Source organism: Aethalodelphis obliquidens, unplaced genomic scaffold (genome assembly GCF_003676395.1).
Source record: "Aethalodelphis obliquidens isolate GAN/ISIS:26980383/991018 unplaced genomic scaffold, ASM367639v1 scaffold53, whole genome shotgun sequence".
NCBI classification, from domain to species: Eukaryota; Metazoa; Chordata; class Mammalia; order Artiodactyla; family Delphinidae; genus Aethalodelphis; species Aethalodelphis obliquidens.
Window position 1 is genome coordinate 5,049,299 of NW_020837997.1, and position 27,999 is coordinate 5,077,297.

Below are 27,999 nucleotides of genomic sequence, written 5' to 3' on the forward strand. Positions count from 1 at the left end.
CGAGCGGCGAGCGCGGAGCGGCGCCGGGCCGAGCGCGGGGCCGCGGGCCGGGCGGGCGCAGCGCGGCGGAGGCCGGAGGAACCGAGCCAGAGCCGGAGCCCGAGCGCGGCCGCCGCCTGCCGGGCCTCCCCTCGCCGCGGCCGGCCGCCGCGCTCCCGCCCGGGCGCCCAGCTATGTACTCCCCGTACTGCCTCACCCAGGTACCGGCCGCCGCCCCCGCGCGACCCGGGAGGGGAGCGGGCGCAGGAGGCCGGCCGGCGGCGCGGGCGGGAGGGCGGAGGGGGCGCGCGGCGGCTGGGGGGAGTGAGTCCACGGGCGGCCGAGGGGTGCAAGCCGTACGGTGGGGAGTCCGGCCACGCGTGCGGGCGCCCCCGTGCGCGTGCGACCCTGGCCAGGAGGCAGACTCCTGTTGGGGGTTCCGGGGGCTGCCGGCTGCGTGCGTGGCGCTGCCCCTGTAGCGCGGAGCGGGAGTGCGTGTTTGTGTGTGTGTGTGTGTGTGTGTGTGTGTATGTGTGTGTGTGCGCGCGCGCGCGCGCTCGACTGGGGTGCAGTGGGCAGCGGGACTCCCGCCGACCTGTGGGCGGCTGTGGCGTGCACCCGGACAGCGTGGCCGCTGGCAGTGTTTGCGGGATGACAGAGTGGCAGGGGGTGGTCCCGAGGGCGCAGTGCGGGGACTGTGTCTGGCGGCGCTCCCTGGGGCGGGCGCAGCGGTTCCCGAGGGTGGCAGCGGCCGGCGTGCGTGGTGGTGGCCCCTGCGTGCCGCCGGGGTGCCCCGGGCGGGCCGAGCAGCCCGGGCGTCTCCCCAAAGTCTTTGTTCAGGCCTCACATGGGAGCGGGGCTAAGAAAATGGCGGGGCTCCCAAATTTCTGTGGGGCAGGGGAGGGGAGGGAGGGGCGGGCGGGCTGCCAGCCCTGGCCGCGCCTCTTCGCCGACCCTGGACGCCGCAGCCGCGGCGACCCCCCCACAAAAAAAAAAAAAAACTTTCCTCGGCTTAAACTTTCCGGCCCCAGCCACCCCGGCTGCCGCTCGGTGGACCAGGCGGGTCTGGGGAATCCCATCCCGCTGCCCGGAGGCGGGAGGGGCTGGCGGGAGCCGCGGACACTGCCGACGGTGCTGGGGCCACGCCGCCGGGTCAGCCGCGGGCGCTATGCCGACCTTGGCGCGCTGCGAAAGCGCGTCCCGCCTCCAGCGAAGTTCTCTGCACCGCGCTCGGCAGGCGGCAAAGGCCCGGGGGATGCCTGCCTTGCCACCCCACCCTCTCCGGTGGTGGCTCCTGGCTCTGAGAGGGCACAGAAGCTGCCCAGAGCCCCACAGCAGCCCTGGTAGCACTGTCTGCTGGGCCACGCTATAGCTGGCATCCCAGACTCCGCAGAGGCAACACCTGGGGGCTTCCTAACCCTGCCTGCCAGCAGGGCCTGCGTTTGTGGGGGGAGTCTCTAGGCAAGGCCTGGGTCCTAATTGTCCCCTCTGCCAGTCTGAGCCTTGCCAGCTGTGTGCCAAGTGTGCCCAGGCTGGGAGTGGGAGTCCCTGTGAATATGGCTGCTCTGTGGGTGTGGTATTGGCGAGGGGCTAGAGGGTATGTCAGGGGTGTGTGTCAGCCCCCCGCGTAACAAACAGAATGCCCACACCACACTCTCGTATCCACAGATGCAAGTGTGTGTGTGAGTCAATCTCGGGGGTCTGCTTGTGGCCCTGTGATCAGCCGTGGGCAGCCCTGTGTGTATGGACACGGGTATGGCCCAGGGTGAGGGTCTTCCTGTATAGGATGTGAGTATGTGTTGGTGAGGTACACATGCGCACGTATGTATCACGGTGTGCATGCAGGTGTGAGCAGGCACTCTGGCCACTATGGCAGTGTGGGGGACCCCCATATCTGTGCCTCTGACTGGCCGGCCACCCATCTTGGGCCCCCGCATGACGACCCTACCCACCTAGCTGGGTCTGAGCTGTGGCTGCCTTTGGTGCCGCATTTGGCTGGCCGATGTGGCTGATATTCGGGGCCTAGTGGGACCAAGACCTCATGCGTGAGCGGCCCCTGGCCCACCAGCCGCCACCTCGGCTCCCTGGTCTACCCTCCTCCTCAGCCTGGGTGAGAACTTGGTTCTTCGGATGTCAGAAACCTTGGGAAAGAAAGTACCAGCTGATCCATTGGTGACAAGACTAGGGAGGGGCTGGGGCAGCCCCCAGACTCAGGGTGATGGCCAGCGCTTGGCTCTCTGACACCTTCGAAGGGAGCGAGGGCTCAGCTCTGTGTCACAGGCCTGAGTATGCCAGGGCGTCGGGGGAGAGAAGGGGGCACGGACTCGCTAGATTGAGCCCCTCAGCTCTGGGCAGGAGGCTGCTGTTGGCTGGTCAGCAGGGTCCAGCCTTCCCCTCCTGACGGCCACATTTCTGGGAGCTAGTCTGTTTTTATAAATCTTTCTGCTTCCATGGTTTGCTCTGCCAGTTTCTGTGTTTTCCTCTATCTCTGTCTGCCCCTTTTCCATCCGTCTCTCTGTCCTATATCTTTGACTGTCCCTGTCTTTCCCTGTCTCTCTCTGATTCTGGTTCTGGCCCCATCTCTGCTCCCCCCTCCCCCTGAGTCTCGGACTCTGTCTCTTCTCTGGCCTGTGTGTGTGTGTGTGTGTGTGTGTGTGTGTGTGTGTGTGTGTGTGTGGTGTGTCTCTCTTTCTCTCTCTCTTCTTTTTTTCAAACCAGAATTGGCTTCGATTTTAAAGTCAATAAATGATTGAGCAGGAACGAGCTTGGAGCAGCGGGGCCCTGGTGGGGAAAGGCACTGTGGGCGAGGGGGAAGGGCGGGTGTGGGGGGAAATCTCCTTCTGGAAAAAGCATCGAAATCCAGGGCGGCTGGGCGGGGTGCTTACTGGAGCTGCTTGAGCCCACTGCAGCCACGGGCCTGAGTCCTCGGTGGAGGGGAAAGGGGTGGATGGATGGCCCCGCACCCCTAACAGACAGCGGCACACAGGATGTGGACACACACATACACCACCGCTGCCGCCAAGATGAGGACATGAACGACATGTTTATGCTGATGTCCAGACACAGCAAGTTTGGCCATGGACAGACGAACTTACGGACACAGGAAACGGTGGACCTGTGTTCTCTCTCCACTGGCACACACACACAAACCCCTTGAGATGGGATGTGTATACCGACATAAATGCACGGAGACACGGCGATACCGTCCAGACACATTCAAATACAGGCTGACTCAAGTGTGTGTTCACCCCCACACTTACACAGACCCAAGGGCACATACCTTTACACAGAGACACAAGGCTGTTGGCTTACCTGGGTGTGTATACGGACACGCATGTTCGCCGACATTACCCGCCACATGGCCCCACGGGAGCAGCGGAACGTTCACGTACCCTTGTTTCCACGCAGCCACATACACACTCCTTCAGGGGAGGGGAATGGACTGGGGCCTCCCTGATGCCCCCCCAGCTCTCTCCCTGGGTCTCTCTCCCCTCTGTCCCTGTGAAGCTGTTGCTCCCTGTCCCGGCACCAGCAGGGGCCTCCTTTTTATGGCGCATTTTCTCTCTGGCTCTGGCCCTGCATGCTTCACGTCCACTGCTGGGGTGGGAGGTGTGTGTGGCCACGAGCTGGGACAGAGTAGGCCATGCCTGGGGTTAGGTTGAGCTTGGACAGACTGAGCTCAGAGCCGAGGGCTCTGCTGAGTTAACACGGGGGCAAGAGGCTCCCCTCTCTCTGGGGGCTGGAGCCAGGGGTCCTGGCCCAGCCAAGAATGTCTTGTGTGGCCTCAAGGGCTCCCAGGTGGAGCTGTGGGAGCAGAGGTTGAGGGTTAGACTTTGCAAATGAGACAGCACAGGGTTTGAGCTCCAGCTCTGCATCTTAAATCCTGTGACCCGAAACACAGGACTTTCTTGGTCTGTAACATGGGCAATAAAAAAAATAAAAATTAAAAAACAAAATGGTCAATAATAGTACCTACCTCTCATGCTGTGATTAGGTTCAGTGTCAGGCCTGGCACACATGGCATGTGCTCGAGAAAAGGAATGACGTGTCATTTTGGTTATCATCATTAGGCCAGCCCCAGGCCCTCCCAGCTGAGGGTAGGCTGCTTCAGAGGGATGGAAGCCAGGGTCAGGCACCTCCCAACCATAGAAATCCAGATGGACTGTCTGGAGGAGGAAGCAAGAGAAGAGTTCGGGAGGAAAGAGGCCAGCTCACGGGCCAGCGGTTTTCCTTTAGGTGGGGTCCTGTAGGCCAAGGAGGGGACGGCAGGGGCGAAAGGCAGGGAGAGGTGATAATGGGGGTAGGGGAGGGGGCAGGGAGAATGCCAAGGCCTGGGCTGCCCCGTGGGGACCAGATGCCATTCTTGGGGGCTCTGGCTGCCCTGGCCCCTTTTCCTGACCTCGACCAGGCCCGCTTTGGGGCTGGGCTCTGAGGCCTTGTGCCAGAATGTGCAGGAGTGTGTGTGCACATGAGTGCCCAAATGTGAGTGGGGCAAAGAGCCTAGAGACCTGGGTGGGTCCCAGTGGTGACCTTAGGGATGTCTGCATGGCTCCAGAATCATTTCTGCATCAGGGCATTGTCACCTGGGACCACCACGGGGACAGGATGCATGTGCGGGACCCTGTGTGGGCACTTGGCAGGGTCAAGCGGGCGTTTCAGGTATGTGCAGGGGGTGGGCATGCAGCTGTGGCTGACAGTGAAATCCCCCCGCACTGACCACCTGCTTCCACTTCCAACCCGCTGGGAGCCTGGCCTTTTTGGTCTGCTTGGTTCCTGTCCTCTGCTCTTGAAGTGCAAGTGTGGGGTCTCACACTTTCCTCCAGCTGAACCGACGGAGGATGAGGAGGCCCGGACAACCGTGCTTCCCTCCAACGCGGCGCTGAGGATGGGGCTCCTGTCCCTCCTAGCTGAGGTGGGAGAAAGGAGGGGGCGTCTGCACTTTCCTACCCCCAAAACCCTGGATGTGGAGGCGAAGGGGCCAGGGGAGACATCCCTGAGCAGCTCCCCGGCTTCTCCCCGATTCGCATGTGCGTCCGTCGGCGTGGTGAGCCTTAGAGCCACCATTTTCCCGAGGACGGCAGTGTGGCTGTGCGTGTGTGTGTGGGTCCCTTTCCAAATGTCCCTGTGTCTCCGGACGGTATGTCACTGGGTGCTGCCTGGTGTCTCTGAGGGCCATTCCAAGCTCCGTCTCTGTGTATTCGGGTGACAGTGGGGTTGGTGGTGTGTGTCACCGTGTGTGTCGGGATACCTGATGTGGTCTTTGTGTCACGGTGCCGCTGTGGTATGTCACTAAACAAATCATCGAATCCTCTGGGTGTCTGATCGTCGTGACAAGCGTTGTATCCGTGTGCCTTACCGTGCGTGGCGGCCTGTTGTGTTGACATACCTGTGTCAATGCGTGCGCCTATAGGTATCGCCCCCATGGCATTGTGCGTCCCGGGCTTGTCCCTGTGACCATCAATGTGTGTTTCACCGCATGGGCCCCTCTCCCTGGCCTCCCTTGGCCTCTTGGCACCTTGTGAAGTGCCCACCATGGCGGCCAAGCTAGTGTCTGGGAGCAGGCTGGCTTCTTTGAGGCTTCCCATGAGGTGGGGCGGCCATGGTGGCCCTGCTATGGGCCCCACCCGTGCCCCTGGCCCGGCATGGACAGAAGCCCGTTGTGTGGCGAGGTGCGGGTGTGTGTTTGGGCCGCCCACAGGCCTCCCTCTGTCTGCCCGGCGCACATTGATCTTGGCTTCTGCCTGTGTCCGTCCTGGCCTGGCCAGCTGGGGTGTCCGGCTGTCTCTGTGGGCCAGAGCCCACCGCCCCCTACCGTCCCCAGCGGCCAAGCCTGCCCCAGGTCCCACACCTCCGTGCCGCCCGCTGTCCCTCCGAGGCCCTGAGAGCGCGGATTTGGAAACTGAGGCCCCCTGCCTGCTCCCCCGCCCCCTCTCCTTCCTCCCTCTCTCTCCCCCCTCCCGCTCCCTCGCTCCCTCTCTCTCTCTCCTCCTGCCAAACGCATCTTGGCTCCGTCTGAATATCTCTCCTCCTCGATTTTTGGCTCCAGCTCTGGGCGCGTTCACTAAAAGAAGGGCTAGCTCCCCCCTTCCCCGCCCCCCTTCCTTGCTGCTTCCCCCCCCTCTGGAGGAGCCCCTCTGAGGGCGGGAGTGGCCGCGTGCAGGGGCCTGGGCCCCCAAGCGGGGTTGGCCAAGGGGGCACAGGCCTGGTGGGCGAGGGGGCTGGGTGGACTGGGCCTGGCAGCCCGAGAGAGTGGTGGCCGGGGTGACCATGCTGCCCGGCTGGGCGGGCGGCCGGGTGGGGAGGGGTCGGGGGCACGGAGCTGGGGTGTCTGGCTTCTGGTGGGGCTGGCAGGCCTCTGTGAGGCGCAGCTGTGCCCAGAACGCCAAGCTGCGTTTGCCATCACTACCGATGTGGCTGCGCCAGCGGGGAGGGGGAGGCGGGTGGCGGGCACTGCGGCGCTCCATAGCCAATCGGAAGCCGGGGTTGCACTGGGGAGCTCTCCCCCCACTGGGCCCCACCCTGAGGGAAGCTGGGGTTGGTGTCCAGCAGTGGGTAGGGGGCAATGCCACCACCGCCGCCGAGGACCCTGCCCCCTTGGTTGAAAGCTCGGGGCCAGCCTTCCTGGCACAGATCGGGCAAGGGCGGGGGGGGGTCTGTGCCCACCTGAATCTTCAGGAGCCTAGCTGGAGTAAGGGGCAGCTCAGAGGCGCACCCCACCCCCTCGGCCCCAGGAAGCGGCTTTCAGTCCGGGGCAGCCAGGAGCTGGGGGTGGGGGCCGAATCATCCAGGAGGGTCCGTCCAAATATCGGCTTCAGTAGAATCATCTCGGGGGTTTATTCCGGGTCCATCTCACACAAAGTCGCACACTCTCATTGGCACACACAGGCACAAAGAATCACGCTGTCACACAGGCACGGCACACCCTGGCACAGCACACAGACACAGGCGTTCCCACACAGAGGCTCGCCTTCGCACCCAGACACCTAGGGATGCCCGCCACACTGAACAGAGGCTCGTGCTACACACGCAGGGACACACATGTGGGTGCAGACCCTGGGGCACACATGGTCACACGGTAACACACCGTGAGACACACAGCACAGACACAGGCACTGCCACCGCCCAACACACAGGAGCTCACGGCCCCACAGACACGTGGTGAGAAGCCCACGGCACACGCACACGGTGACATTGTCAGACACATGGTGATACACACACACCTGGCGATGTCTGGAAGCATTTGGTTGTCACACTTGGAGGGGGGTTTGCCACTGGCACCTAGTGGGTGGAAGCCAGGGAAGCTGCCCAATACCGCACAGTGCACAGGACGGCCCCAACCGCACATAATGATCCAGCCCCCAATGTCAGCAGTTACGCACACGGGCCCAGCTAACCCCTGACACCCACTGCGCGCGCGCGCACACACACACACGGACAAGAGTCCAGCTGACACAGTATCTCACAGTGTCTTGCTTACTACGACCCAAGTTTTGTCACAAATGCAGGGCCCCCCACCTCTCACACACACACACAAGCCCAGGTGCAGATGGTGTGGCATGTACACAATCCCATGTTGCTCCAGCACACAGGGACGAGGGTCACACCCACACACCCATTCACACCTGGGCCACACCTGGCCCTCCTTGGAAATGGCACCTGAGAGGCGAGACCTGCCCTCCTTGTACCTCCCCTCTACTTGCTGGCCCTGCTGGCTGTCTTTGAGCTGCAGATCCAACCACCCCAGCCTCTCCTGAGGGAACTGGGAGCTCTGAGTCCCTGTGCTGGTTTGTAGAGGCCTGGGGGATACTGCTGGGAGGCCACATGCCCACCCATGCCCAGGAGACCCTGGCCCTCTGGGCCTAGCGGCTAGGGGCCCCCGTCTCACAGTCTTGCTTCTGGCAGCCATGGAGACCGTCCAGGATGGAGGCGAGGCTGGCCTGTGAGACTCTTGTCCGCCGTGTGGTTGTCTCATTAATCCTCTGGCCGTTGACTCCTCGTTTCTGACTCTGGAGAAATACGACTGGGGGAATCATACAGGAAGAAAGCGTTTTGTGGGATAATAAGTGAATGAGCGTTTGTCCTAAAAATCACAGCAATGGCTAAAGTGTGCTGTGTGCTCGCTGTGTCTCGACCTGTGCTAAGTGCCTCCCTAGCTTGTCTCCCTGAATCCTTCCACGTGAGGCGGGTGTGGCAAGGGTTAGCTGTGCCCATGTGTGTGTCTGACAGTATATTAGGGCAGGGTTTCTCCACTTTGGCACTGTTGGCATTTGGGACATTTGGACATTATTAGGGGAATGGGGCCTCTGAGCCAACTTCCTGGGTTTGAATCCTGGCTCTGCTACTCACTAGCTGTGTGACCTGGGCAAGTCGCTCAACTTCTCTGGGCCTCCGTGTCCTCTCACAGGGTTGTGGTAAGGATCAGAAAGGAGTTGGCTTATCCAGAGTCCTTTAAAACAGTGCTTGATGTGAAGTAAGTGCTTGATTTTATGGATGAAAAACTGAGACTCAGAAGAAGCACCCTGGGACAAGGCCAAGGGCTAGAAAAGTGGTGGAGCCTGAGCCTCTTCTCTGATTGCCACCATCCTAAATCCTACTGATGGGACAAAAATGCAGCTTATTCTCTGGCCTTTACCAAATTTCAGAGTGGGCCTCTAGGCCTCCATACCCCCATTTGAAGTATGTCCCTGCTGTTGGCCCTTGAACCATCCTTACTGCTCTGACCTTCAGATCTTTTTCTGTCCAGGACTCAGAATGAGAGTGGATGGTTATCTCATCCCCTCTGCACACCCACTGGCCAGGCTTGCCCTCACCTTCCTGGCAGGGCCCAACACCCTCTCCCACACATTGCTGGGCACCTAGCCGAAGCCCTCGTGCTGGGGGTGCAGCCAGGGACCTGTGCATTCCTTCCACAAATATTTGTTAAGCACCTCCTGGGTGCCAGGCCCTGTTCTAGGCCCTGGGGGCTCGGCGAGGAGCAAAATCAGTGAGGGTGCCAGCCCCGGTGAGAGGGTAGACCGTGAACCCGATAAACAAGGGAGGGTCCAGCGCTTGAGACAGCGATAGGTGTTATGGGGAAAAGAGAACAACAGTAGGGTCCTCGGAAGTGCTGGGCAGCTGTGGTTTTAGCAGAGGTGGTCTGGGAGGCCTCGTGGCTCGGTGTTCGGTGTTGACTTTCAACTCTGTTGCTCTGCCACAGCTCAAGTGCGGCCTCCCAGGCCCTTTGCCCTCTGCAAGGGGGCGGTGCAGAGGTCAGGGGTACGTGACTTAGCATGGTTGCCCCCACCGTCTGCCCGGAACGCACAGCCTGTTGTCGCTGCTGTCTGAGGTCATCCATTATCCGTACTGGTGGATACACCGTAGGCTGCCCGCCTAAGACCTGGGGACAAGATGGCCGGCGCCTCTTCTCTACAGAAACTGGGCGTCAATGGGCACCGGGCACTCTCGACTGTGCCGCTCTGAGCTGGGGGGTGGGGCTGGGGCAGCTGGTGGCCCGGAGTGGCACTTCCACCTGGGCCCCTCAATTTAGCTCCCTTGGGGCGGGTCCAGTTTATTTTTACCCCAGCCTGTCACCCTGGCAGTGCCAGGCCGTGCCATCTTTGTAGGGTCTTGGGGACCTGCCCAGGGCTTGAGGGGACCTGGCTTTGTCTGCCGGACCCCCGATTCCCAACTAGGTCCCCATCTCCCTCCACCCCCAGAACTCCAGGTGTGAGGGCTCTGGGCTGGGGCTAGTGGGGTAGGCACTGCTGGCTGGCAACCATCGTGCCCAGCCTGGTGGCATTTGGTTTGGCACCCTGCCTGCCCCCCACCCCCACCCCATGCCTGGGCAGAGCCGAGCGGCTGCTGCTGCCAGTCTCCATCTTGAAGCTTGGAGTGGGGGTGGGGGAACGCTGGGCACCTCCCGGCCCCCTGCCCGCCCCGTGCCACCTGGGACTTGTCCCCCATGCCTACTCCTTGGAAGGGCCCGGGCTGCTTTTCCCGCTGCCCCTTTGCATCCTGGAGCTCGGCGAGGATGCCCGCCTGGCTTCCATCTTCCCTGCTCGCTTCCTCGCTCTCTCGCCTGCTTCCCTGTAATGGCTCACCATTTTTGGCATCTCCTCCCCCTCCCCCTCCCATAGGCGCCAACCTCACTTCCAAACCCGCCATTGCTGGCTCTCTGGCCTCTGCTGCCTGGGGCTGGGACCCTGGAAGAGAGAGTTTGGGGGGCCGAGCATATGGGCATGAGGGGGGCTTTCTGGGTGCTTGTGTGAGTGTGTGTCTGGAGGGGGAAACATGCTTCGAGCCAGCTCGTGCAACCAGCCTCGAGGTTGGCAGAGCTGGGCTGCAGGAAGGGGGTGGCGGAGAAGTGCAGACTCTCCCATTTCTGACCGGCCCCGGGGCTTCGTGTCAGCCTCTGGGCCACTGGGAGACCAGGTAGGCATTTCTGTGCAAGCCGGGGGTCTGGACTGGGAAAAGCAAGGCTTCATTTGTAGGGTGCTCCAACCCTTCCTCCCCCAAGTCACCCCCGTCCCCAGGACTTCAAAAGTTTTCTGTTCCCCCCGTCCAGAGCCAGGGGTGGGGGAATCAAGCCCCACGTTGGGCACTCGTGCCCCCAGAGGGACAAGGGACTTCGGAGGAACCGGTTTACTGCCCCCCCCCCAACCCCAGCTCGCTGCCCGCCTCTCTCGGCACTAAACAAAGTTTGCTAAGTAACTTCAAATGTTATTTGAGGACGGCCTGGCCTCAGCCCAAGGCGGCCCTGTGGAAACTTGTTTTTCGCTGCCGAGGCTGCAAGTATCAAAGACACACTTTCGGGGGGGTGGGGTGGGGGTGGGGGGGTGCTTCGACGCTTCTCCCCTCTCTCTGGCAGGGGCTGGCCCTGAACGGACACATAGACACACAGAGGCCCGCACCGGCAGAGGGACACACACATCATGCCGTAGCTTGCGACACCAGACACATGACAGGCAAGGACCATAGCGCTCACTGATAACACACACAACACACACATACTGACACACCCAGGGGGGAGGGGAGGGTTTGGAGTGTGCTGCCCCCAGCCCACAGGCCCTGGGGTTTTTCCAGCTGGTGAGGTTTTTCCACACTGGGAGAGTGCATGGCCACGAAGCCTGGAGTCCTGCATTCTCAGGTCTCGTGGGCGTGAGTGGGTGCTCAGATGGGTCCCTTCCCCTTTCTCAGCCTCAGTTTCTCCAACTGTAGAAGGAGGCGCTGGGCCCAGAGGGTGTGAGAAGCAGAATCCCACACTGATGAGAAGAGTGCCTGGGTTGGAATCATTGAAGGGAGGAGTGAGTCCCTAATAGCAGGGTCTGAGCGTGAGGCGTGGGCTACGAGCAGTGCTCATAGGTGTCATCTGGCATTTCTGCAAACCTGATGGGTGTCCACCCTGACTGGAGACCCCGACCTCCAGCAACTCTAGGTTTGCCAGTTCCCAGGGAGGTCTCTGTTTTTCTCCCCGCTCCCTCCATTTCTCTCCTGGCTTTTCTTGATCTTTCCCTAAATCCCTCCTTCTCTGGGTCTCCACCAGCCCTGCCCAGGCCTGGAGCTCAGGGAAATCGTGGGAAACAGGCTTGGGGTGTGTTTTTCCTCACCGAAGCCAGACAGGCCTGGGGTCCTCCATGCCCTGAGGTCCCTGATGAGCCTCCTGGAGTTCCCCAAACTCAGGCAAGAAGCTGGGGGGTGGGCATCTGAGCTGACACAATGTGGGAGGGGGAAGATCCTTTACAGGGTCCCTCTGAACCATCCCCTCCTGAGGTTTGTAAGCAGATGGGATCCCGCTGGACAATAGAAAGCCCAAGGCTGGACAGGACACCGGACTGACCCGCCCCCAGGCCCTGAGCGCCTCCCCATCTCACTGTCAGCCAGACCCTCACTGAGATAGGTTTATGGGGGTCCCCTGGTCCCAGCCCCACACACCGCTTCATCTCCACTCACAGTCGGTACCCGCAACACCCCGCCACCCGCAGTCTGTCGCGCAATGACAGCCTGTCACAGGCACCGCCGCACACCGGCACAATCTGTCGTCCACGCACAGTCTCACACACAACCTGTCACACACACGCACACACACACAGCGGCACAGTCACACACACAGCCAGCCTCACGCGATCACACCAAGCGTCACAGCTTGTCACAGCCATAGACTCCTCACAATAAAAATAACAGCTACCAACTCCCGAGCAATTATGCCTGGGCAGTGGGTGGGCGGGTGCACGTGACCTCCTGTAACCCTCTCAGCATAAGGCAGGTATGAGTAACCTGTTTTACAGATGAGGAAACAGGCCGGAAAGTCACGTGCCGAGGTCATGAGGCTAGAAGTGGGGTGGCAGGAATTACTCAGCCAGGCCCCCAGGGGCAAGCGACATTTAAACAGATCTCACTGCTTTTCAACCCACTCCTATCCATCTGAGACTCCCCCTTCTAACCCCCCACCATGGGAGTTCCCTTCCCATTCCCCAGATGGGAAAAACTGAGGTTCTAAGCAGCCCAGCCAGGAAACAGGGGAAGGGGCCTCCTGGCCCCTTGCATAAAAGGGCTCACGCTGTCTGCCTTCACCTGAGGAAGTGTGAGCCATGCCCTCCAGCCCAAATGTTACTTTGCTCCTTTTGGACCGCGGTGGCTGCAGCCTGCGGTTCTGCTGGATTCCATATGTAGGAGCCTTTGGCTGGGGCCAGGGTTCTGGAAGGCAGAGAAGTCCTGGGTCTTCAAAACCTCTGTCTCCATCCACAGTTGGGGGTGGGAGTGGCAAGCCGTAGGCTGCCAGGCAAGTCCCTCGGCCCAAGCCATGCCCGGGAGACTCGGGCTGCCCTGTACCCCTACTCCCCAGGGCCCTCCGCATTCCAGGGCGCTTCCTCCTCCTCTGCAGCTCGCTTTCCCCTTCTTTGTTCCACCACCCCCACCCCACCCCCGCCCCGCTCCCCGGGGCTTCCCCCATTAGCGCTGCCACGGCCAAAACCAACACCGCTCCAACGACATCCCGCTGAGACCCGCCGGGCGGTGGCGGGCCCTGCCCCCTGGTCCGCTCAGGGGCCAAATCCTGGCTCGGCGTGGCGGCGACGGCGGCCCCGGCGCACGTGGCTACCCTTAGGGCAAGCACATGCGCACACCCCGGCGCATCGGCCCCGACGGGGCACCCGGGCGGGCGCAATCCCAGGTCCAAAGCCCCAGCGGACACTCGGCCGCGCGCACGCACTGCACGTAAGCACGCTCCTGCACAGGGGCTCAGACCCCGGTCGCCAGTGTGCCCTAGCCAGGCGCCCCCGACCGGGATCCCAGGCACCGCCAGCTTATACGCATACACGGGCCTCACGCCCCAATGGGACTGCTGGGAGCACACCCCCCCCATAAATAATACCCTTTCCCAACCTCAGATGGGGTCGCGGCGCGCGCGCGCGCGCGCACACACACACACACACACACACACACACACACCACACACACACCACACACCCATGCGCTCTTGCTTGCATCCTCACCGAGGTTCTGAGCGCTGGTACTGCCCTGCGTCCCCACGGGGGTCCCGGGCTTAGGTGAGCCTGCAGGAACTGCCGGTGCCCACGCACGTGGCTCCAGGCCCACGCGGGCACACACCTCCCCAGTCTGCACACGCGTGTATTTCACGTGAGCTGCACACCTGCCAGGCCGCCCAGGGCACCTGGCTGCAAAACCGCATTCAGGTTTTGGGGGAGGGGACTGGGAATCGGAGGCCTAATTCCCACCGCCCCCATCTCTCTTAGAACACCCGCCTCCCCAAATGTCCCTGGGGCGCAGGTGAGACGCCCCAGAACTGTTGCCCAGTGGCGCCCCTGCATGTGCTATATTTATATCGGAAATGTGTACCTTTATATACATTTCTTATATGTAAGAACCTCCCCCCATTCCCGCTCCACGTTTATACTTGGGTTTTACCATCCCTATTCGGCTTCTTCCCAAACCTGCAAAAAACCCCATTTCTCCAAGCAGGGACGTGGGGCGAGGCAGGAGCAGCCTCCCCCCTTCCCACTGTGGACGCCCCTCGTTCTTAAAGGCTAGGGACCCCCTTCCCACGAAAGGCCGAGCTACATCACCGAATCCCCAAGCCCTCCCCGAAACACAATCGCGGGGGTGGGTGCTGGTGGCCAGACATTGCTTTTTGGTGTGTTTGCTGTTGCTGCTTAAATTAATCCTGAGTGACGGCCTGCAATTCCTCTCCACAAAGAGGCCATTTAATGCCCCCCCCCACTTCTCGGGCGAAACTTCCATTTGTCCCCCTGAGTCCAGCTTGGCAGCTCAGGCCACGCGCTACCAGCCCTCCTGGACTTTCCCTCAGGTGCGCCCGGGGCTTGGAGGCGGGTTCCCTGTGAGCACCGTGGACCTCAGGAGCGAGTGTGGGTGGGTTCTGGAGGGATGGGAGAGGTCTTAAAATAGAAGCGCCTCGCTGAACGGAGGTGGGGGGAGGGCGTCCCAAGACTCCCTAGACGGCCCCACTGCCCAACCAAAGCGCTCCGGATGCCCCCGCCCCGCCGAAGAAAGATCAACTTCCGTGCCTTCTCCAGAGCGCCCCGAGGAGAGGATCCAGACCGTCCCCCATGTCGCCCTGAAGCCCCCCAGTCCGCGTGTGTTTGTGGAAATTCCGGCAGAGCCGTGCAGCGGGTGCCCGGTGCCCGTGTGCTAGCCCCAGCGTATGCCCCTCGCCAGGCTCCCGCCTCCTGCGACTCCTTTCATTGTCACCTCCCGGGTATTCTTTAAGTGCGTGACATTTCCCCGACCCTCTGCAATTGGCTCACGCTTGGCTTGGGGGGCAACATAGGTGGGTGAGGGTCGTGGCGAGGCCTCCCCTGGGCTCAGGCAAGGGGAGGGCTGGGTGTTTTCCACGCGCGGAACTTGGGTGCTGACTGTCGTTGTCACTTGCAACGCGCACCACAGGGTAGAAGGGGACAGCATAGCCCTCCAAGGTGCGGACGGCCGGGACCCGAGGGCGTTTGAGGGCCAGCGCTTAAAGTCGGGCGTGCGCGTGCGCCGAGGCGAAAAGGCGGGAAGTGGTGCGTTGAAGCCCCGGATGTGGAAAGCGCCTGTGGCACAAGGTTGTGTCGCTCGGCAGGCGGAACGGCTCCAGGCGTTGAATGAGGAGTGAGGACCACTGCCCCCGCGGGCAGGTGAGGGGAAACCGGGAATGGGTGTGAAGGAGCAGCGGCGACAGGCGAGGCCTAGGGCCGTTTGCGTTCGCAGCCAGAAGCACCAGAATGATGCCAACTAGACCCCGAGGGGGTCTGTGGCGGCCTTTCGGACCCCGCACTGCGCAGGCGCGGCTCCCTCTAGCCCCGTTGCGGCCCAACCCCTCCCCGCGACCCCGCAGAAAGTAACCCGGTGCGGGCGTCGAGGGCCGGCCTGGTTCGCGTTCTGGGACATTCGCCATTTGCAGCACCAGAGGCCTGCGCCAGAAGGGGCTCAAATGGCGGCGTTTTGGCCTCGAGGCGGGTTCGGTCCCTTCACCAGGCGCGCGACGTGAGGTTCCGGGCCGCCGTTTCCTCATTGTCCCTCCTCCTGTGCCATCTTGATACCCGACAGGGGATAACGAGAGGGCTTTGGGGAGAATGCGATGTTGAAGATTCCTGTTCTTTGGTTGCTTGAGGGACTTTTTGAGCTTAACTGCCCCAGAATCTTGAGGGCAACTTTGGGGCGTCCTTACGGAGAGAATCCCTCGTACGCGTCTCAGCCTCCAGGCCCCTAGCCTCGGAAGAGCCTCCCCATTTCTCCCCAAGTCGCCTCTTTTTTTGTGTGTGAATAAGGGCGGGGAAATTTACCAGGGGAGCATTTTGTTTGTTTCAAGGGTTGGCTGGGTTTGGGGGCGTTTGGCCTCCAGCGAGCACAGGGAAGAAATGTGACTAAGTGTTAGAAAATGCGCTTTCCCTTTCCCTCTTTTCCGCCCTCAGGCCGCGGGAGTTGCGCAGCTTCTAAGAACCTTTATAAAAAATTTCCCCCTCAGATATCCTCTGATCGACACCGCCTTCCCTCGGCGCTGACTTCTTGAATTTGGGGCGCTAAGGCCTCTCCACCCATTGCTTCCAGCCATTTTGCAGCACTTCTGGGCAGGCCGGGGGAGAGGATGGAAAAGTGGAAAAAGAACGTGTGCGCCGAGTGGATCCGACTTAACCTGTTCGAGAGGGAAGCTAGTGTCCGGAAGGCGTCCCCCCCAGTCTACCCCTGGAGCTCGAGCAGCCCCCGGGCGTTCAGAGAAAGCACTCAGGGGCCTCCCGATCTGCCCCTCGGAAGCCAGTCATAAACCCGACTTCTCATCGCCCGAATTACTTAAGGGCGCTTTGATGGTGTTAGGTCTTTTTCCTTTTCCACGTGCGGATGACTCAGCCCGCTCCAGCTGCGACTGGGGAGGTGACCCGGGGCAGCGGTTGACACGGCGCTCGGCACCCTCGATGGGATGGGAGGCGCCCCATCCCAGTCGCATCCACTCCCCTCAGGCTCCCAGACCACACTTAGCTCCCCTTTTTTCCCCCCCTTTATTTTTCGGGTCATCTTTTCCCTCTTCTTTAAAAAAATTATTTTAAAAATTGTAAGGAGTTTTTGTACTTTTTTTTTTTTCTTAACGTGAGACAGAGGCTGTTTAATGGAAACAGGCATTTAAAAAAAGAGAAAGGAAGAAATACATGTCGGCTGTCCGTGGAGCTCGAGCCTCGCCTGCTTGGCGACTGAGCTTTTGGTCGCCGGTTTCCTGGTAGAACCGGCATGGGGCACCTGGGATCTCTGCCCGTGAAAAGGCGCTATAGAAATACGAGGAATTATTATGATTTTAATAAAATTGTGTCTCATTTAGGAGCGCGCTTCTGCACTGCCTCTGTCGTCGGAGCCCGGGTTTGCCACCGCAAAGTCTGTAATCAGAGAAAAATACCAGCTTTGTTGAGGGTTAGAATATATCATTGGCTAATGTGTGCGGTTTTTTTTTTAATAATGCTAAGCATTGGAATAATTAAAGAGTGAGAAATAATTCGTCTCTCCTCTCCGCTCGGTATTGTCTTATTTAAGGGTGGAAAGCGCACTTTTAGGCAAAGCTAGTTAGTTTTAATGCGGGCTTTATTTCTCAATCGCCTTCCCTCCGCTCCGGTTTGATTCGCAAATCCCCAAACTGGCACAAGCCGGGAAACTTGCCGCGGCGGCCGTTCTTCTCCCGGAGTTGGAGGCTCGCTTTCCTTTTTTCCCCCCTCTTTCAGAGACAACCCTCTCTTCTTCCCTCCCCTGCCTCTGGGCCCTGACCCACTGCCTGGTTTTCGCTAGAGCGATTTAAAAAAGAAAGAAAGAAAGGAAGAAAGGAGCCGGGCTCTGGTACCCCCGTGCCAGCCGAGGGCGCGTTTCCCTGGCGGCCGGCTGGTGGGAGAGTCAAACCCGGTGGCTGGCGGGTGTGGGGTCTCAGATGCACAGTCTCGCCGCCTACCCTGCACGCCCCCCCGCCAAAAAAAAGGATCAAGTAATCCAGTATTTCTAAAGATTGAAGCCTCAGAGAGCTCAGATCCCTTGTCATATTTTAAATTAAGCCGAACAGTTCTTTCTTCCCAGCCTCATATGCAATAGGAAGAGAAAATTCGGTCCTCGAGAGCCTGCCCTGGCAGCCCCGTGCCCTTGGTAGGGGAGAGAGCTGTCTACTTGGGCTGGGGCTGGCATCCAGCCCCAGGATGGTGCCACTACCCACAGGGCCTAGATTTGGGGCAGGAGAGCAGGGTCCAGGGCCAGTGGTGGGCACAGCCTAGGGAGATGTAGGAACAGAAGAAGAAACATTTCATCAGTGCTGCAGAGGTTTGCTTCAGGCTGGTGGGAGGCTGAGCCACTGTCCTGGTCATTCCCCCAGGTGTGGGGTGGACGGGCTTGAAGGGAAAAGAGGCTTTGGTGGTGCTTGGGGAAGACGCAGCTCCCGTGAGAAAAGAAAGGGGAAAGAGGGCAAGAAATTGGGGGTAGGGGCTTGTGCCCCAGGCACCAGTGGCTGTGCAGTGGCTTCGCATTGCAAAGGGAGTTATTTATTTGCTTCAGGTGTTTTTAATTAAAAGGGTTCCTGTTTTATTTACCTTGTTATTCGGTGCTTAGACTTTTCAGCGATCCCTTGCATTTTTTTTTTTTTTTTACATAAGCAGAAACTTTTTTCTCCCCTTGGAAAGATATTGTGGGAGGTATTTTGCCTTCAGTGCTTTCTCTTTCCTGCTTTTTTTAAAATTTAATTTTAAAATTTTAAAGTAAATTTAGTGCGAGTGAAAGTGAGGGGGGAGCCAGCTGGGGCTGGAGCCAGGGAAAGAGGGAGGCGGATGCAGCAGAGTTGGGCCTCCCTTCCCGCGGCAGCTCCACCCCAGGACCCCCTCACTCTCTAGGCCCCCTTCTGCCACTGCTACTCCCTTCCTCTCCCTGCAAGGCTCTTTTGGACAGGAACGAGGGGAGCCTGTCCTGTTGCGTGCTCATTCACTCTTCAGGAACCCCTGCCTCTGCAGAGCCACTTTTCCCTCATGACCACCTAATATCAGGGCCCCCCAGTCCCTGCCTGCTTACTCCCGTCAGTCAGCTTTCAGCTCGGTGGGCCCAGTTTGTCTCCCACACTTGCCCTGCTTGTCCACTAACCCCGCTGCGTAGTTGGTTGCCCTGTTGATGGGATCAGAGTTGGGCAAGCACAGAGAGAGACGGACAGACAGACAGAGGCGCAGAAACCCGTCTGCAGCAGTGAGGATTCAAGCGGCTTCTTTTCACTATGAATTTTTGTGGTCACATGAGTAGTGCACTTGGCTCTGTAACGTGCGTGTATACATAGGTGCTCAATTTTGAGGCTGCTGGTGCGGGCAGGAGCTATTTCTAAGGCATATGAATTATGAGGACTCTGTAGTTGAAAAACTCAAGGCGCCTTGAGCGGTGCTGAAAATGTTCTATTAATCTGGGTGGAGGTACACAGGTGTGTTCACTTTGTGAAAATGTATCGAGTGGAAGACTTAGAACTGTGTGCCTTCTTTCTGTGTGCCACACTTCAGTTAAAAAGTTTATTTTTTAAAAAGAAAGGCACAGCCTCAAAAGTAAAGGCCGAGGGTTACAAAATAATAATAATCATTATTATTATTTAAGTAAGAAAGTTCTCCAGCCTGCTTTGCTCAGGCCTCTCCACTAAGGAATGGTGGGAGGGCTTGTAAAAATTAGTGGGCTGATAAAAAACCTCTCAGGCATGTGGCCCATGAGGCTTCCTTCCTCCACATGTGCGGAGTGCCTGGAAACCACCTGCAGACTTAGGTTTAGCTGTAGGATTTTAACATCTCAGGACCAAAGGATAGAAATTGGTAAGGAAGAAGTTACATGCCAATTACATTTTGCTCTCAACATCTGGAAAGCAAAATTGCAGCTGTTCTCCCCCTCCCCATTACCACCTCTTCTTTTTTTTCTGCACACTTAAATTTTTTGTACTTGTGCCATTCGTACTTCGGTTTTCTGCACTGTTAAAACATTTTCACGGCTCTGACGAAATCAAATTGTTGGGTTTGGGCTTTTAAAAAAAATGTGTATGTATATGTATGTATCTTACAGTCTGACAGTATAATTTTTTGGAGCGATTTATTTGAACAGGCCCGCAATCAGTTGATAATCCCCTTCCTTTTCTTTCCCCTTCTTGGCCTTTCCAGCACCATTCAGGCCAGAAGCTTGAGGGAGAACGCTTGGCCGCTCTTGCCTCTGCTCCTTTGGGCAGGTACTGACAGCTTCGCCCTCCACGGCCCTTCTGCGGTGTTTTTGTTTTCCCTTCGCCCCCCAAAAATATTTGAACCAAAAAGCCTCTTTTTTTTTTTCCTCCACCCACAGCAAACTGAAAGGGCTAGTGAACCGTGATTCAACAGAGCGAGGGCGCCTCTTTTCTTCCTTAGCATTAATTAACTCAAGTTCGTTAGGACGTTGGGTCTGTCGCCCACAGTTTTCTCTTGTGTGTGCTGAATCGGGTCATAGAGGGAGACTTCCCATGCAAACAGTTTGTGTTGGAGCTGGAGGACACAGAGGGGGAGAGAGGGTAAGAAAGAAAGGGAGCCAGTGAGGGACGGATTGTGGCCGAGGGGTGGGCATGGTCCTAAGCTCTGGGCACCCTGGTGCCAGCCTCTGAAGGGGCTAGACACCGGGGGGATAAGGATTCTCGGGTTTCCTTGGCAATGATCCTGATAATAAAATAGTTGGGGAGAACAATACATTTTGAGGGATTGAAAAATGTCTTCCTTCCAACTCCTAAAACTGTTCATTTGGGGGAAGCCGCTTGCTTGGACAGGGCCCATCCAGCTCCCCTGAGCCCTCGAGCAGTGAAAACCTCGGGCTCTTCCCATCCTGGCCACCGGCTCTCTGCCCCAGGCTCTGGGCACTGCCTGTTGCCACAGCAACTGCAAGAAAGAGGTTCTCTCTGGGTCTAGGGGAGTGCAGACCAGGCAGAGGGCACCCGGAGCTCAGAGAAACTCTCCTCTTGCCCTGGCCCTTCTCTCCTGTGGCAGGGGGAATAGACCTGGCAAAGCAAGGGGGTGTCAAAACATCCTGACGGAACTCTTGGAGCTCATGAAGAGGACTTGGGAAGGCCACAGGAATTGTCTCCAAAGTGCAGGGCGAGTGGTGGGGAGAGGGGAGAGGACCATCTTCCCTGGAGGATCCCCAAGCATTTTCTGGGGTCAGTAGTTGGCAGCCGGGCCTTGGGCGAGAGTTTTCAACATTTTGTTGTTTGCTCTGGCCTCCTCTCTTGCCCTCCAGATATTTTCTCAATGCGCTGGGCACAGACCTCATCTTCACCTGCTAGTCTCCCCTTACCATGCGTTTTGTCAGTTTTTCTTTAGAGAAAGTTGTGAAGTTGGCTTGTGGGGTTCTTCCTTCTTCCCGGACCCTTGACCACGATGGAGTGACACTTTCCAGACCGACCTGGTGGGTGAGGCTCAGGCTTCGCACTGCCCTTGCCCCTTGAAGCCCTTGACTGTCATCTGTCCTGTGCGTTGGTTCATTCTGACCTACGGAGGGTCCCGTCCTCACAGAGCTCCCTGAATGGACGACCGGGCTCTGACTTTCCCGGCTTTTACTTCTATTTGGTGACACAAGAAAGTTTCAAGCAAAATAGTGAATTAAAGACTAGGGTTTTGTTTCCCATACTCTGTAGAGGATGAAAGTAAACAATTTCCAGTTGCACTAGAGAGAATAGATCGTCTTCCCCCAATACCTCTATTCCTGCCCGATTTTATTCAGTGCCAGGAGGGAGAGGGGAGATGTGCCTGGAGCAGGGTAGTGTTCGGAGCCAGAATGAGGCTGCCTGTTGGCCCGATCCCAGGCCACCGCTCCCGGTTTGTAGTCAGGAGGAGAAAAGGAAGGGAAGGGGGTGGGTGTTGGTTTATAGGAGTGTGCAGCCTGGTTCTGAGGCAGGCCTCATCCTAGACCCAGCAAGGGGTGCAGGGCAAATCCATTCAGCAAGCTGAGGATGCTAGAAAACCCCCGTCCGGTCCACCATTCCTGGGCAGAGAAAAACAGGCCCAAGTCAGCCAAAAACCCGCTTTGTCCAAATTCTCCGAGCCTCCTCGCAATGTGCATATTCTGGTTTCCATGCTTGGCGGTTCCAGACTCTTGGATGATTTTACTGTGGCTGCAGAGCCCCTTCCTGCCTGCCCGCCCCCCCCCCCCCCAGAGAGGGGGGGCCCCCCCCACCTCTCAGATAAGCAGCCGGCCCCTTCCTTTTGCTGCCTACGGGTTCTCTTTCCATTTCTGTCCGGGAGTCGGGCCACTGCTTTCTTGTATCCCTTCTTCTTTGGGACAAGATGGAAGATCTCAGGGGTACGAAGTTGGCTTCTTTTCGGTTCAGGCCAACGCTGAATTATAAAATCCCGGGAATTGGACAGGCTAATCAGGGCTCTATTTGTGGCCTTTTAAAATTTCCTGCATCCTTTTTCACCCAGGCTGCAGATATGCAGTAGTAAAATGGATCCTGATATATCTGGTAATTCCTATGTAGGTTTTTGTCAGTTATTTGCACTGTGTACAGTTATCCAAATTAACACGGACATATATAAAACTAGCATGTGTCCAGGGTCTGAAAGAATAAATCTGAGCCTTAAAGCAAGCAGGATGTGGACAAATAGGATTTTTTTTTTTTTAAAGATAAAGTGACCTCCAAATAGTGGCCCTGTTTTTAAAGATATAACTTCTTGTGCTTCTAGATGTTTTACTATTGGCAGGTATAGGCCAGTTGCAAAACCCATCTCAGGCTGGGAAAATTATTTTGTTTCCTTGAATATTTTTGAATACTGTGTATATGAGTGAGATTCTGTACACATTTCCCTGTTTTCCCTTAAATAATCCAGAAGGCCTCATTTCTTTTGTGGATTTTTGGAAAACGACACATTTAACTTTCTCAAGCTAGAAGCAGTCACTTTAGCTAGTTTTTCTTTTCTTTTCTTCCCCTTCTGCTTCTCTTTCTCCTTCTTCTTCTTCTTCCCCCTGTCCTAGAGTCCGTATCTTTTCTCCTTGCTCATTTTCCCTTTTCAGCTGCGTCTTCTTTCCCTCCATCTCTGTCCTCTCCCTTTGCAGTTTTGGGCCCAGCTTGTCTTGCTGTCTCAGGATTGGGCTTCCTTCCCTCCTTCTTTCCCCCTCCCCCTGTTCCTCCTCTTCCTGTGGCCTGCTTATTCTTTTTCTTTTGGAGGCACGTTTTTCCTAGTGATGGCTGAAACCAGCATGGGTATTTCAGACATGTTTCAGTGAAAACTGTTGTTGTTTTAAAAAAAAAATCAAATTCTATATACGTGACAGTAATGAGATAGGTCTTTCTCTCACAAAGGCAGAAAAATTCCTCTCCACAAACTACAAGCCCATGTGAATTTTAAAAGTCGAATCTCTGGCTTCTGGGATTTTTCTGTTACATGAGGGCAAATACCTTTCCCCTCGAATTTCCCTGCTTTTCCTTAATTTTTCCTCTTTGTTGTCTTTAATTTTCTTTTTTGCTCCCTACTGTCACCAGCATCACTGGCTTCCTTACCCCTCCGTTTTTTTCTCTCATTCCCTTTCTCCCCTCCCCTCTCCTTCTCCTCCAAGGCTTGCCTGTCCCCTTGCTCCCTCCATCCCCTGAGCCCTTACATTTTCAGGTGGCTCAGCCCTGGAGAAGCCTTGAATCCTCAGAGGTTTTTTTTTTTTTGCCTTGGCTCTGATCGGGGTGCAGGGTGCAGAGTATCTGAGTTCCTAGCCAAGACCGAGACTGGGACAGGTAATCTTCCAACAGGAGCCTCTACTCTCTTAACAAAAGGGGGACAGTCCCCTTTTGTCTGGGGTTTCTGAGGGGCGTGTCCAGGACCAAAAGCCGCCATCAGTGGCATTCAGGAGGAGGGGGCTGTAGGGGTCGGGTTCGCCAAGTGTTTCTATTGGAACCTGAGCGATTCTTCTCTGTGTGCCCCACAGGAGGGAGAGAGACCCAGTCATTAGAAATACCCTGGCTGCTCACCCAGGCAGGCCCCCCCCCCCCCCAGAGCCAGATGCCTCTGTGGGAGCAGGGTGAGGGGAGAGTGCTGCCTGGGAATCCTCTCAGCCCACCTTCAAGGTTACAGGCCACTGGCAGGTGAAGGACAATTGATGATTGTTCTCCTTCCCTGTTCCTCCCCTGGGAAGTGCCTGTTGCTCTTCCTGTTAAGGGAGAATTGAGGGGGTGCAGTGGGTCCCTGCGGCTCCATGGAGACACTCCATTGGTCCTCCTGGGCCACTTTTATGTGCAGTCTCTCCACCACTCCATCGACCTTTGACCTCTCCCTTCATCCAGGAGTGAATCATGGATCTTGTCCTGTTTCCCTAACTTACAAGTGGATCCTTGCATCCACCATCTCCCTTGCCACCTACCCAGTTGCACCACCGGATTCAGAATCGACCCATGTTTAGCACCCGGCATGGTGGTCTGTGAGATGGAACATGGTAGAATTCTCTCGGAGGCTCACACTGGCCGTTTTCTGTTTGGTGTCTAATATTTAGTATGAATCAAAATACCAGAAAAACACACCCCCATGCCAAATATAAACTCACTTGTATTTTCTACCATCTCATCTTTATTACATTTTTTTGTTTGTTTCGTCTCATCTTTAGAAAGTAACATTGCTTCTCTCAAGGTGGAGAGAGACAGGGTTTGGTACCTTATGTTACTCAGCTAATATCCTTGACTAATTGGACCCAAGCTGGTTATTAACGTGATGTTAATTATTGAACACCACCCTAAGAGGCCTGTCTTGCAGTGACACCTGCCTCTTGCTCTCTCGCCTCTAACTGTTTCTCTTGGCCAGTCAGGCCAGTCAGGGCCTGGACTGGGGTCCCAGGTGCTGAGCGGCACTGTTCCTGTTGTCTGGGTCCAGCGCCAGCCCAGGGCTGCATGTTTTGTTTGGTCACACCCGGGGCCCTCTTCCTCGAACCTTTCCGCTGAGCGTAAAGGCCACGGAGCACAGGGTTTCAGATGGGGAAGAAAGGGGCGAGAGTGAGCAGTGACCTTTCTGTTGCCAGCTGAGGGCTGAGCCCCACCTGGGGAGAGGGCAGCTGTAGGGACTGGGTTCTGAGTAGGACCAGTCTCTCCCTGTCTGTGTTCATGTCCTCCTCTGCTCTTCCATTTCTTTAATAACTGTCCCCTCCTTACTGCTTCTCAAAGGCCTAAAGCATGGCTGCTCAAGGGCCCCTACCGGAGAGGACCCAGTGGAGGCTTCCACACTCCTGGCTTCTCTCCCCCATGTTCACCTTTCCTGTCTGGGTGGAAGGTCCAGAGCAGGGGTTCCCCTGGGGAGCTCTTCCTGGTGACTCGGTTTCCCCAAGGTTGTCTCACGTTTCCTGATAGAGCTCTTTCCTGCTTTCTGTTTCCTTTATTACCTCTCTTCCTTTCCTTTAGGGCCCTTATTTCACGCTCTTGCACCTTCCTCCATATGGTTTGGGCCCTTTAGTCTGAATTGAACGGGGCACAGGTAGGTGAGTGTTCCCTCTCCTCCAACCAAGAAACACTAAACACAGACCAAGTGGAGAGGGCAGAGCTGGAGAAAGCAAAGAATCAAGAGTTCAGGAGGTGGTGGTGGTGGTGGTGGTGGTGGTGGTGGTCGTGCACAGGCAGGACCCTGTGTTTGGAAGTAGTGTCCATCTCCGTGCCTTTGTCACTTCCTCCCGGGGTTGGCTGTTGTGTTTGTGGCTGCGTGTAGTGCTTGTCAGTGGAGTGCTGTGACAGGAGGCTATTTTAATAAACTGTTGCAGTTTCTCGAGCAGAGCTGCATTGCGTTGGCATCCCTCTTCACTGCTAATGGAGCGTGCGTGGCTGGGTGTGGGCCGCCGCCGAGGGAGGCACTGAGCTCGCTGGGGGCTGGGGAGAGGGAGGCTGTGAGGTGCTGGGGGGGCCTGCCTCCCTCGTCTGGGAGTGCTCCTGTGAGCAGCAGCCAGACCGGGGGAAAGGGTGGCTACACCCTGGGCGCCAGGTCCCTGCCCTGGAAGTGCTGCTGGCATCGACACTTTCCGAGCTCTCTTTCTTCTTCTCTTTCTATTCATAGCACGGCAGGCAGGCTTGTGTGTATGGCCAGGGAGGAAAACTTCCACTCGCCCCTGTGCGTCCCATAAACAAAAAAAGAAATAGAACCAGAAAAAGAGTGTGCGGGCCTTAGAGAAAGAGACTGAAACCAAAACACAGAGAAGAAGGCGCAGCTGCTTTCCCCAAGGCCTTCTGGGGCTCCCTCCCGCCCGACAGCCTGCCCGGAGTCAGGCCTTTATTTATTTATTTTTCTGGCTTAAAAAAAAAAAAAATTCTGTGTCTTCCTCAGCCCCAGTCCCCCTCACCCCCTTCAGATTTGCTGGGTGGCCGCTGCCAAATGGACCCGAGTGGGAGCCTGGAATGAAAAATTCATAACTGCTGGACTTTGCTTGTTCATTAGACGTGAACTTGTCGATTGGGCAAATTGTTTTTGGTCTCCAACTGCCGGGGGCTCTCCCCACCCTCTCGGCTTGCCCGGTTCCCTCCTCCCCTTGGACGCAGCCATTGGCTGCTCGAGGATGTCTCATTGCCAAATAGGTGGATCCTTCTCTCTCTCCCTCCCCCCTTCCTCCCCCCCCCTTTTTTTTTACTGGCTTTGGCACAAGCAAATGGATGGGGATTGAGCATGAAAGGGGAGAGAGAGAGGGAGTTTGAGAGAGAGAAAAGAAGCAAAAAAAAAAAAAAAAATCCAAAACCCAACCAGCGCACATACATACACACACAAACACACACACAACACACACACACACAGCCCCATCCCATCCACGTCCTCTCTCTCTCTCTCTGCCTCTCTCTCTCTCTCCTTCCCTCCCTCCCTCCCTTGCTCCCTCCCTCTTTTGCACGCTTCTGCCAGCGACGATCTGCAGCCGGTCCGAACTCGTCCTCTTCCCCGGGAATCTGCGAGCTCCCCCTTTGCCTGCGATCAGGCTCAGAGGCGGAGGGAGGCAGCTCGAAGTTTATACCCCTGTGCCGCTGCCAAAGCCGAAAGCCTTTTTCTTCAGCTGCCGCTTTTCCCCCTCCTGGTTTTTGTTTTTGTTTTTGTTTTGCACAGGGGTGGGGTAGGGCGTGTTGTGTGTTGGGGGGGCGGGTGGGAGGTAGGTTTTGACTTTTAAATTTTGCATATTTTTATTTTATTTATTTATTTATTTATTTATTTTTAACTGGAAGGTGATGCACAGGGGGTGAAACTGAAAAAAATTTTTTTGTTGGCTTTTGTTTACCTGGCGTGTGTGGTAACCAACTCGCTCCCTCTCTCTGCTTGCTATCCCTGACCTTTCTTTCTTTTTGCTCCTTTAAAAAAAATATTAATTTCCCCCTTCTGTGCAGTGGAGCATGGGTGGGGGGGAGGAGGGGGAAGGGTTTGAGAATCCACCCAAGCCCGGCCCCTATTCCCCAGAACACCAATAATAACCCCCTTTAAAACATTTACCTTCCTCCCCTGCTCCTCCCCCTCCCCCCTCCCCCCACCCGCCCCCAACTCACAACTCTGTTGAGTCCAGAAGCTCAGAATCGGGCGTTGGGCTTTGCCGGGTGCTTCAGATCAATGGTAATTATTTAATTTTTTCCAGTTTTATTTTTGTAAACAGAAATCAATTATTATTTAAACTTCAAACAAGCAAACAAGCAAAAAAAAAAAAAGAAGAAGAAAGAAAAAAAACCAAAAACCGAGAGCCCGGCCCTCTGTCACCTGACTGAGTGGGAAGGAGGGTGAAGGGGTCAGTGGGGATGGGGCGCAGGATGCCCCGTGTAGCTTTTAACCCTAATGTGGTTGATTGATACCACCACCTTATTTGTGTTAACAAGAAGCGTTTTCTTCCTTATTACTGAGATTAACATTAGTATTGGTGTTGATAACAAAGCTGAAATCACATATTTAGGGTTTAGATCTGATTTTTAAAATGCTGGGGTGGATGTTCCAATCGGAGCAGGAGAAAAGAGAATGAAAACAGCCTGGGGAGGGGGAAGCCAAAGCCGTTTCCTCGCTCGCTGGCTCGTGGATGTCATGTTCTCTCTTCTTGGGGGTGGCCAAAAACCTACCGGTGTCCGGGCGTGAGGTGGCCCCCGCATGCCCTGCGTGTGCGTCCACGGGCATTTGTGCAGACTGGACACTGTGCTGGGGCGAGCTGAGACGAGTTCGAGGCTGCGATAGAACATGGAGATGTCATGGGCGCGACAGAGCCTGGCGGGGATACCAGCAGCGTGTGTGTGTGGACGGCAACGTTGTCTGTGCGCGCGTGTGTGTGAGTGAGTGAGAGAGAGAGAGAGAGAGAGAGAGAGAGAATAGGTGTGTGCTCAGGCTCTGGGTGTCTCTGTCTGGCTGCTGAGGCTGAGATGGGAGCAAGCGGCTGGCTAGGCTGGTGGCAGCTCCAGACCACACTTTCCTAGAACAATCGCAAGAGAAAATTGTTGTGCGGGGGGCGGAGGAGGAGAAGGCGATTTTTCTTGTGCCCCCCTTCTAACGCTTCTTTTCTCCTTTTCTCTTTCCCCCTCACCCCGTCTTCCCCTCCTCCTGTCTTCCCTCGCCCCGCATGCTCCCGGCTTGCCGCCTGCAG

At 57.0% G+C, this 27,999-nt stretch overlaps 1 protein-coding gene across 8 annotated transcripts in view; it reads left to right on the forward strand.

Annotated features, from left to right (window-relative positions):
• Positions 1-6: 6 nt before the first annotated feature.
• Positions 7-27,999, forward strand: part of NFIX (nuclear factor I X) — a 98,173-nt gene continuing 70,180 nt past the window's right edge. For 5 of the 8 annotated variants that reach the window (XM_027084923.1, XM_027084927.1, XM_027084925.1 and 2 more), the window contains exon 1: positions 7-200. In XM_027084923.1, the coding sequence (XP_026940724.1) occupies positions 174-200 (27 nt within the window). In that variant the 5' untranslated portion in view covers positions 7-173. Of the gene's footprint in view, positions 201-26,593; positions 26,994-27,089; positions 27,651-27,999 lie in introns of those variants that run through there. The other 3 variants (XM_027084924.1, XM_027084929.1, XM_027084931.1) reach the window with 3 other exon arrangements.